At 34.0% G+C, this 11539-nt stretch overlaps 1 protein-coding gene across 1 annotated transcript; it reads right to left on the bottom strand.

Moving 5' to 3' along the window:
• Window positions 1-943: 943 nt before the first annotated feature.
• LOC108805912 (putative ion channel POLLUX-like 2) lies at window positions 944-5827 on the bottom strand. Its single transcript, XM_018577901.2, has 23 exons — window positions 5670-5827; window positions 5322-5380; window positions 5162-5241; window positions 4791-5053; window positions 4613-4684; window positions 4413-4488; window positions 4180-4278; window positions 3939-4093; window positions 3729-3833; window positions 3559-3645; window positions 3376-3460; window positions 3121-3268; window positions 2964-3040; window positions 2656-2898; window positions 2463-2576; window positions 2289-2381; window positions 2081-2207; window positions 1927-2003; window positions 1804-1851; window positions 1660-1729; window positions 1494-1567; window positions 1304-1414; window positions 944-1204 (listed from the first exon to the last, which is right to left on the bottom strand). The coding sequence occupies exons 1-23, from the start codon at window positions 5801-5803 to the stop codon at window positions 1103-1105; spliced, it is 2499 nt and encodes an 832-aa protein (XP_018433403.1). The 5' UTR covers window positions 5804-5827; the 3' UTR covers window positions 944-1102.
• Between the last annotated feature and the right edge of the window lie 5712 nt (window positions 5828-11539).

Genomic DNA, 11539 nt, shown 5'->3' with positions numbered 1-11539 from the left:
TAACATGGTTAAACCCTACATACTCAGAAAATATATATATACCCATGGACTTTGAAAAAGAATGCAACATACCTCCTCCCTAGAAAAAATAGGGAGACAGAATAGGAGGAAGTAAAAGAATCGTGAAGTGGGTGTGGTCTGAGGTTTGATTGTTTTCAGAATGAAAACATGTTCCTCTCTTTGTGAATCTCAGTGACACCAACAACATAGAGCGGAGATCATAACTGGACCCATTTAGAAATGAAGTTAAAAGATGGTCCAATAGTTTTCATAATTGGAGTTTTGTCTGGCCTATCATTTAACCAAAATAAATGTTTTCCGACCAAGCTTTATGAAATACTATAACTAATATCTTTATTATATTTAAACAAATTAACAACATTTTTAGGATTCATTGGCCAGATTCTAAATTCTCTTGATTGCATTCTCTTTTTAGCACTGGATTATCATTCCAAGGGTTGGAGCCAAAGAAACAACCCTCCATGAGGACCATGTCCTAGAAGAAAAATGTCTGAAAATTGGCGAATGAATCTAACTCTCAAACGAGACTAAAAACAACAGAAAACAAAAAGAGAAAAAAATACTAAAGAGCTATCTCCTTACTCCAAACAGGAAAAAATACTTGCAATCCAAGCTTGAAAGCTATGAGGAGGACAACTCAAGCACAATAAGTTCCTCAGTCATTTGAGACCTCCCAAAGGCACATATGATTAGGTTGAACCATTATTAAAAATACAAGTGTTTATTCTTAAACAAACCAACACAAAGTAAATTATATTTTTCATATAATATAATTAGTAGTATATAGTTTTCTAATATTTCACCCTGCGCAAGTCGCATGACTTCTTAGTTCAGAGTTAAAACAAAATTTGCCCTTTTTCTTATTGGCATAATATTTTAACATTTGGAGTTGGGGTACTTATATTGAGGGTTAAGAATTAAAGACCAATGAAAACAAAGGGGCTTTCCGTGTAAAAGCATTTTTTTTTTGTATAAATCAACGGTTTATTTGATGCTTGCATTTGCAAGTCAGAGTCTCCTCGTCCAATGTCTCTTTTTGTGTAAGAATCTTTAACATATGGAATATGGGAATATATAGTTTTCATAATGTGATGGGTTGGTCTCCTTCAAGCTCTGATATAACAATCAATGAGTCTGTCCTTTCGAGGGAGAGAGTTTCTGTCTTTGGAACCGGATTGATTACCTGACACAACAACAACAACAAAAACGATTAGTGTATTAGTTATACAAACTTAAGAGAAAGAGGTATGTTGCAGAGTAACAAAACAGTGAACAGAGTCACCTTTTTACCGCCTTTTATGTAGCCTATAGCGACTTCTCTCCTTAGCCAAGCTCGCTCTGTAAGCTCGGTGAATGAAGGGTTCTCACCCTTTTTCATGTACAGCTCAATGTCCTGCGCGTCTCTCAAGCAAACTCAAGATTTTCAGACCATAATGCAAAAGATTTGAGAGAAGGGAGTGTTTTTGTTTGACCTTTACGTATATCTCATCACCCTCTGCGTTTAGAATGTCCTTCCACACCTCGTTTAGTTCGCTGTTTTCAGCAACTGGTTGTAAAGAAACGAGTACTAGTTATTATTACAGTTGTCTGGATTGTTGTCAAAAAGAGAAAAAGGAAAAAAAAAACAGAAAATGTAACCTTGTGCTGTTACAAGGCTCATCACTTCCTCTGCTGCTATAAATGTTAGGGACGGCTTGATTCCAGTTATCTACATGGTTTTGCATTACATTTCAGTAACTTAACCTGTAGATAAGAATGAGATCAGAAGAAGATTTCCAATACCTGCTTGCCGAGTTTTGAGTCAACGATCTCAGCAGCTAGATTTTGTACCTATAGACACAACAATATCAAAATGAACTTCAGTAACTCAATGTAGTAGGCTTGGAAGAAAAGTAAGTACAATACCTTAACTCCAAGCTTGTTACAGATGCTTTCAGCGAGAAGAAGAGAGTAAGCGGATTGTTTGTCTGCTCTAGATGGATCTACAAGACATCAAATCATTTATTAATGTTAAATCATTATTGCCAAAGACGAAGAATTAATGGTGAATGCTTAGCACCTCCAAGAAGCCAGTCTCGATCAGATATTACAAGGATGGTCAGAGGAACATCTTTGCCTTTCCTGTATTTACTTTTCATATGCATTATAGTTTCTTTTAGTGTCTCATAGTTCATAGGATTCCCAACCTGTAGAAGATTAAAAAAAAAAAAGACATGAACAATCTAATAGCTTTGGAGCTTTATCCTTGTTCATCCCATGAAATTTACCCTATGTGAAACTTTGATGTTCTTGATTTTCCTTGAATTTATACCAACACCCACCCTACTTCTTTCCTCTAATGGTACATCCGACAATATCTCCTGTGTGTAAAGAAAGATAATTATCAGTAACTCTTCTAGTGGGAGCCAACCGAACAGAGATATACATATATATGGGCATACCAATGAACTGCCTGGACCAAGATAATTATCGAACTCCTCAACCATATGCACAACATCTCCGCGCCAACCAAGTAAAAGTATAGATTCCTTGGGACCTTTGACTGAATCTGATCCCTGTGTAATCCATAGAAATGAAAAGCCTAAGAAAATAGTTCAAGCAAGCTTGGAGGGTTTGGGAAGTTGGGAGCCATACCTTTGACAAGGACTTACGAGGCCGCATTATAATCTTCGCTAGACGTGATCGTTTTTTCTCAAACACCTGCTTCCGAGTATCATGCTCATCCACTGTAATGTCCTCAGCTTTTATGTCTGTAAGTTGCTTCTTTTTCCAATTGAGAGGTGCAATAAACAATAATTTGTCGGTTTCCATGAGCTTTTCGTCATCATTAGGGTGGAAATTTACTTTCCCATCTCGTAACAGCCCACATACCACAACCTGAACAAAGACTAAAATGTAATGTAATACGAAAACAGATGCTGACAAGAGAGCCAATCCCTTACCTCTTGGAACCCCAGTCTTAACTGTCTATACCTCATGCCAGCTAGATTGGGGAAGCTGCTAAGATTAAATACATTTTCTGCAATGAGTAGACTTGGTATTATTAGTCTTGAATACAAAAAAAAAAAACAGTAATGGTAAGATGAAAGCAGACCGTACTTGAGTAATTTAGAAGGTGTCTGTAGATCTTTATAAGGTTCTTCTGACGTGAGCATTGGACAAACAATTTGGACGTAACATTTTCAACCGGCTCCACTTTCAGTCCCGAAATTGACTTGAGAAGATCATACGTACTTGGGCTTGATACCTGCATTCATTTTCCAGAAGCGAGAGATCATCAGCACTGTAAAGTACAAACAGAAAAAAAAAAAAAAAACAGTAGTGCACCATATAATATTAGTTACCTAATTTTACCTCTACAATGGTTGGGATGGATTCCATCTTCGGTATAGGTTGAAGGGCTAATACAGAAAGAAACGCGTCTGTATCAACTTCGTATCTGAAAACCAAATTGCATAATGAACAACTTTTAGATTGCAATCTCATGTTTTCCACTTTCACAAATACTTTGAGAAACTTAAAAGTTTTTGGGCTTACCGATCACCTTTCGTTGGTAGTATGATAATAGCACGCGCCATACTTGCGGCAGCCCTCTCAAATGATTTCGTCATGTTAAGACTACAACTGCACTGGTAGAAGCACGAAATCAGCGCTGTAGCATCTTTTTTTTTGGGCTTGTGTCAGAGGAAGCGTGTCAACCACCTTACCTCTTTGTAAGGATGTCAATGTGATTAAAATCTCTAGAGTACGCATCAGCTATCTTGTCCATCTGCTTCCTTGGAGCATCAGACATAAGCAGAAGTCTCTGCCTCCTGAAAGCATGTAACAATAAAAAGTTATCAGCCAAGTCAACATAACAATAAACTGTAAACTATATATAATATATATATATATAGAGAGAGAGAGAACATATATACCTAGCTGAGGCGGTACCTAAGCGGACAGCATGTTCATGATAACTGTTCAGTTGCTTTAGTATGAAAGGAAGATGACTGTTTATTCCACAGATTATGATATGATCAGCTTCTAGGACTTGCATCTGAGCCCCTTCTCTAATTTTTTGCATATTACTCTGCCACAAGACAAAAATGATCAGGAACCTGTTACCATTTTAACATTCGTTCCTCACCAGTAGTGTTTATATAAAAAAAAACTTACACGAAATTGTTCTGTCATTGTGCTTAAAAGCCTAGAATAAAACAGTATTCCCCATATGGCTAGCACAAATCCAATGACTCTTTCAATGCGTGTCTTTTGCTGCAGTTTTCAGCAACCACAAACAAACAAAAAAAAAAAACAATTTAGTTGCAAGACTCCATAGAAAGAAGGATAAAGAGTTTTAATTGATGTGGAATAATATTTTTGAATCGGTGAAGAAGCAATTTTATGACCCTGAGATGAGTAGAAGAGGAAATGAGGCATGCCCAGGCCTCCCAAAAACATTCTTCTAAGGGTTGATTGTCTTTCCTTCACAACAACAAGGCAATAGTAGTAATTGAGTTTTTTTATCTTCCATTTATAGGTTGAGAAAAACCACACTAAGACGTGGTGGTGATGATGGATGTGTAAGTTAAATTAGAGCCAAGTTTACCTGAACTGGGAAAATAGGAATCCCCCGATTATAACAAACGATATGCATGCTAAGAGGAGCGCCACAAGGAACCTACAATAGTTACAAAGAAAAATAGAAATTGATTGATATTACATCTCAAACACAGTGACAGTAGCAGTAATAGTCAGAAGGAATCATATTGGGGTTAAGGACATACGTTCCAATGTTCTTCTCAAGCTGAATATTGAAGAGGTAAAGAAACCTTGCAGTACTCCATTTGATATCACTTAAAGAAGGAATTGACAAGTCCAGGTTGAGAGGTGTAGGTTTATTTAGAGAGTTGGAAGCACAAGCAAAAGGCAAGCAGCTAGCCCCCACCGAGTTCTGAATGAGACCAGGAAGCTCTTGAAACATCTTTTGCATTACTCTGAACAAGGCATACAGTGGGACGCATCCTATCACAGCTTTATACGGAAGACTCTGCAAGATTACAACGCAGAGAGCTCGATATAAAATGCATCCTTTCAGAACCAAGAACAAAAAAGATTTAAGACATCGACATTTTTTGATATGGTTTTAGCTTCACACCTTATGGAACTTGAAACAGAAATCATTCACATCAGAAGGCTGTCTGTCTCCTCTTCTTTGAGAGTTGACTTTGAAGGTCCCTATAGGAGGACACAGAGACAATAAAGTCAACTATTGTAAAAATGAAAGATCTCCCTGATTTGGTTTCAAGAAAGCTCACCTCTGAATCTGAAAGATGACTCAATCCCACCTGAAGGTAGAGAGTGTGAACTCAGTCTCCTGCAGATTGAAAATAAAACATTTTTTTTTTCTTCTAAATGAGCTTTGATTGAACAACACTGTTGAATCATCTACAAAATAACTTAAACCAAGATTTCAATTCGAACCTAAAACCTAAACCCAGATTTAGATATTCCATTTTAAAAAAAAATTACAATTAAAAGAGCTGTCACAGTGACCTCGCTGCATCTACACTCGATATTTACAGACTTTATATAATCAATAATCTTATGAATAAGTCTACCACTATGGAAGCAACTGTTGTCAGAAATTGGAAAGACAGAGAGACCTGTTAAGAGAAGGAAATCGATTCCGCCTAGAAGGTAGAATCAATGGCTTCCAGCTTAACAACTGAACAGCCACCATTCTATTCTTCTTCTCTTTCGATCTCCTTGTTTCTCCGCCTTTTATGTGTATACACATGTGACAACACAAACCTGGTTTTTATAATTTGCATTTGTTTTTCCATTTTTTTATTGTCAATGTGTGTGTGTTTTTGGATGGGACCTTCTCTCTTTTTCATTTAACTAATTAGTTAGTTATGAAGTCCCATTACTGCTGCCTCAGTATTTTTTAACAACTTTTTTAGTAAAAAAATCCTTTGAATATATACTTATTTAATTTTAAAAATAAATTATAAGTAATTTTTATAAGTTTGTAATGAAAATAAAGATATATACATATAGAATATTTTTAGATCTTGTTCGATGAATTTTTACAAGTTTTTATATAAAATATATATATATATATATTATATATATATAAAGCAAAAGTTTTTAATTATTCAAACACAAAAGGACACATGATTGAACCATGGAAATTGTGGCACTGCTTGTACTCCCTCCCCAGCTCTGTCACTACTACATTATGATATATGGGGACGATCATCCCTTTCTTATTATTTGAGGAGCACTTTTAATAATTAACCTTTGCTTGATGTATGATTAACAAAAATGCCATTACTGATGTGGTATCTTCACAAGCATTCTCAGCCCTTTTATAGAAGTAGACATAAATTACTAGAATATTTACGATATTATGCCATTGAATATATATTATTCAATTGTCCTTTGGATAACTCAATGTAACCCACTATGATACGTAACGTTATGTGTTAGAACGTTTAGTCATAAATATATTTATTACTTGTGTCTAAAGATTCCAACCATTTTCGGAAACATATTATTACATAGTTTACTATAAGGATTTTTAGACATAGTGGATTATTGAGTCCGGTTGTACTTTCGAAATATATTATAGGGTCTATTTTATGGTTTTGTATCTATAAACAAATTAATTTTGACCATGAATTTTCACTCGACGATGTATTTCTATGTAACCATTATTATTTTTATAGAAAAACCAAACTTTATTTCTTTGCTGATGTTTGAGTCATTGTGGTTTATTGAGTTGAATCATAGTATTTTGATACAAGAGGTTTATTATATAGTTTTAAATTTTATTCTTTCTCTATCGATAATACATTTGAACATAACCATTAAATTTTCTAGAAGCCTCTATTTTTTTTCCTTTTTTTTCTTCCATATAGTCATTGAGGAGTGAGGACTATAGAGTTAAAATATACATTTGTATCTTTATGATCATGTTTTGATATTTTACTGATAGTTTCGTAAAACTAATCTTTAAATATATTTAATGTGGTTTTTCTTTTTCTATGTAGGGTATAATAATTCTGTATTGCCATGCTCACCTGAAGGTACATTCTGAATTTTTCTTTATATGTAGAATTGTAGATGGAATTTTGAACGGTTTTGTATGTATCATTATTTTGTATATGCCTAATTTCACTAACTTGCTAATGATACAGGTTTTAGTTAGTCAAAGGCAAATTAAAAGCATTCCTAAAATGTGCTTCTATATAAATACCACCAAGTTCACTGTCACATTAACTTAATTTTTGAAGAGTCAATCAAAGAATATACATCGCGCATTGTTAGCAACACATTAACTAGAGAATATATTCACGAGATCATTACTTTCCTATAATGAGTTTTACGGATACACGAAAATTGCTAATTTATATTCAGTTTTCCATATAGTCATTGTGGAGTATTATTTATGGGAAGCTGGTATAAAGCTTACGATCATTCTGATTTGTAAACAAAAATAAGAACAAATCACTATATAAGAAGGTTGTTTTGGTTTGCTAGAAGGTCAACACATAAAAAAAACATGTGAGTGGTCCACATAGATTTCTTAGAACACGTTCGGTGTCCTCTTTTACTCCCCTCCCCCCGTTTCAGACTTGAAACCATTCAAGTTTAGGTGGGAGATCAATGTCAAAATCATTCAACTGTGGAAGCAATACTCTTAGGTTGGTGATCTTACTATTGAGATAGTTCTCATCTGACCCAATCAAATAAAATAGTTATTCTGATATATTTACCATAAAAAATTGTAAATAAACAAGAGATAATATATTGATTTATATGATTACTCTAATCCCATATATATTAATTGGGAAACGTTTTTTTTGTTTGATTTCATATTACAAGGTGCAAAGATTCATGATTTCATATTTTGACCCTTTCGTATAAGAGGAATCACAAAAATTATGTATTTGAGTTAATACAGTGATATATTGTTGTGCCTTAAGGTGGACGGTGTAATGATTTCATTCAATATGTTTTAAAGAAAGTAGTTCAATATGAATTCTCATTTAATATATATTCATATTATATACATATTAGTTTAAATTAAACTATGTACAATATAAAAATAAATAAATATGTTAATTTTGAAATTTGCATTAAAAATATCACATTGAAAATTTTAGGATTAACGGTTTAAATTTATTGTTATAAGAAATATACAAATGTTAATAAACAATATGATAATAAATATTTATATTAAAATATATTATATATCTATGTCAATATCATTGAAACTTAATTATATTGACATATCAAATAAATAAAATAATTATTTTGATTTATTTTCCATAAAAATTATAAATAAACAAGAGATATTATATTGATTTATGTGATTACTCTAATCCCATATATATTAATTGAGAAATAATTGATTACATTAAAAACCCAAACTAAATCTAACCCGAAAAAGAAGTACTGAATTTTAACAAAAATTAGTTAGATATTTGGACGGGCTTAAAATTTTGGTATCTAGAGAACTGGAACCAAATCTGATCCGAACAAAAATATTTCTGATATCCAAGTATATTCGAACCAGATTTATGTAATTTATTTTAAAATTTAATATCTAAAAGAATATACAAAATATATAAGATATTTTTAATTTGTCCAAAATATTTGGAAAGATATAAAAACAGTTAAAAGTATATGCTTAAAATAACTAAATGATACTCAAAATACCAAAAATACTTAAGATATTTGTTGATTTTCTATCCAAATATTTACATTAAACCAATTTTTATGTTAAATTTAAGTATTTTGATATATATTATTCAAATTTATATATTATAAATTATATAATTTTTAGATTTTAAAAAATTAAAGTATATATGAACTTTAGTTTTTTTAATTTAAATGGATTATTAGAACCCAAACTAAATCCGTATAAATCCGAACCGAGCCGAACTTTCAAAGATCCGAACCAAACTAAATATCTACTCCTAATCATATGTACAAATAGTTATTGATAACAAAATGTGTGTTGTTTATAATTTTTAAATATAATATATTTTAAAACAACTCATCCCGCGCAGGGCGCGGGTTATCATCTAGTATTAGTATAAAGTATAAACCAGTATTTATTTCACGTTTTCTTTGTTTAAAATTAAAAATGCAAACCACTAGGTAATGTCTAGTGGTAGGCGAATCTGAGAAGCTAAATAACTTGGATTCAAAGGCACCCGCATCTTACCTTGTGGCCACACAAACAATAAGCCTCAGCCTATTTAAAAACCTGTAGAAAGATTTATCCAATAGACTACACTTCCATAGATCCATAATATCTTCAGGTTAATCATGAAAATTAGAAATGCAAACAATAAATTCATGTGAAATCATATAGTACGAATACCAAAATGGGTGACAAAGACATAAGCACTAGAACTCCAACCCCAACATATAAAAACCTTTGAACGTCCAAATATTTCATATTAAAAGAAAGAGTAAATATAGACTTTTTCATCCGTGAACTATTTTTTTTTTCTGACAGCCACAAAATCAGACTCATGTAGACTATAAAAACCAAATTGATAACTCTACATCCATATGGACAACAAATGACAATTGTTTTTTTGCACTGCGTACGAAACTGTCTACCCTTGTATTCTGCGTCCATAAAATGTGAATGATCTCTGAATTGTTGAAACTTCCCTTCCAGGAACTTTATATCTTTTAAATAACTTGCAAACGCTGGTCATTCTTCTGGTTCTGACATCATCTTCACCAATTGAGAACAATACATTGCGAATGTAACAGAGTATTGCCGTAGATTCCTCATGCATTACATTGCCCAAATGAGAGCTTCCACCTCCAAGTGTAGAGGTGAAGAACTCGCCCTTGTATTTCTTGCACCCATTAAACTCTCAAATCCTTCCACTATATTATACCATCCTTGTCCTAAAAAAATTTCCTGATCTTTCTATTATCCGTCCATGAAACACCATCTACCGGGAATAAACGGAACACACGGTACTCTTGACGTATGGGTTGGGAGTAATCCTTGAGTGAGAGAGCTCTGTGCCTCAGACCAAAGTAATGCCTCCATTTCAGCCAATCTGAGTTTTTTCCGTGGTTCAACATCCAAATTACTAAAGACTTTATTATTTCTTCATTTCCATATATGCCATAAGATCTACGCAAAGTGATGATCCTCCATCGCTGGGGAGATCCTCCAAAATAGATAGTCCATGTTCGCAAATAGTGATTGTGTGGGAATTTTTTTGGATTTGATGGGATCCGCGATAGCGCCCAAACCTGGACCGTTGTTGGGCACTAAAAAAACACATGATTAATAGACTCCTCAGAATCCCCACATCTTGCACAAATAGTGTCTCCTCGCATCCCTCGTGCTGTAAAGTTTTTCGTTACCGCTATACACCCTGACACCAGCTGCCATAAAAAATGTTTCATCTTAGGTGGGCATCATATCTTCCAGCAGTGGGCTTTGAGCGGAGTAACCGAAGGGCCATACACAGGTAGCATTTGTATTATATCCAGGTATGCTCGCTCTACCCGATAACCTGATTTAAATGTGTATCTCCCATTAATGGAAAAATGTCATCCATCCCTATCGTCTGTCTGTAAGCGACTGAGGGGAATTCATTCAGTGAGTTTTGCATCTTGTGGGTCCACCATGGTCCGAATAACCTGTAAATTCCATGTTTGCGACTCTGCATTTATAATAGAGTGTACCATAAGATCCGGGTAAAGATTGTGTTGATTTTTATTTGCTGGTCTCGGGCGAGTGGATGGAAGCCAGGGATCATTTCACACTGAGATAGATGATCTTGTTCCCACCCTTTTGATTAGTCCTTTACTAACCAGAGATCTAGTAGAAACAATATTGCGCCATTGATAGGACAACGAGTATGATCTAATTGGTTCCAGGGGTGATGCATTCCTGAAATACCGTCTTTTGAAGCCCGAAAAAACAATGTGTTTGGTTTCTTTATCAATCTCCAATGTTGTTTTCCTAGCATAGCTGTGTTGAAATCTGTAAGGTCTTTAAATCCAAACCACCTTTTTCTTAGGGGCTGTAAATTGTATCCCATGATTTCCAGTGCATGCCTCTAGTGTTTTCAGATGGGCTCCACCAAAATTGTGCCACTGTACTCGTTAGTTTCATCATTATTGTTTTCGGTATTCGAAAACAGGATATGAAATAGTTTGATAAAGCTGTAACCACTGAGTTTATAACCTCTTCCCCCCCTCTCCCTTAGTGAAAAATTTGAAAGTCCATCCATTTGCTCTATTACTTAAACGATTGTGAACAAAGCCAAACACTTGTGTTTTTAACCTTCCAAAGTTTTCAAGGATTCCCAAGTATAACCCCATTCCACCTAAAATATGTATCCCTAAGATATCATGTAATTCATGTCTTGTAATTTCGTCTATCTTGTGACAAAACTGAATCGATGATTTTTCAAAATTTATCTGCTTCCCTGATTCCACCTCATAGTCCTTTAGAATTTTGAGAATTGTTTGATAT

Source organism: Raphanus sativus, chromosome 6, assembly GCF_000801105.2.
Source record: "Raphanus sativus cultivar WK10039 chromosome 6, ASM80110v3, whole genome shotgun sequence".
Classification (NCBI taxonomy): Eukaryota; Viridiplantae; Streptophyta; class Magnoliopsida; order Brassicales; family Brassicaceae; genus Raphanus; species Raphanus sativus.
The sequence above is the reverse complement of the archived record's forward strand: the minus strand, read 5'-3'. Positions and strand labels throughout refer to the sequence as shown.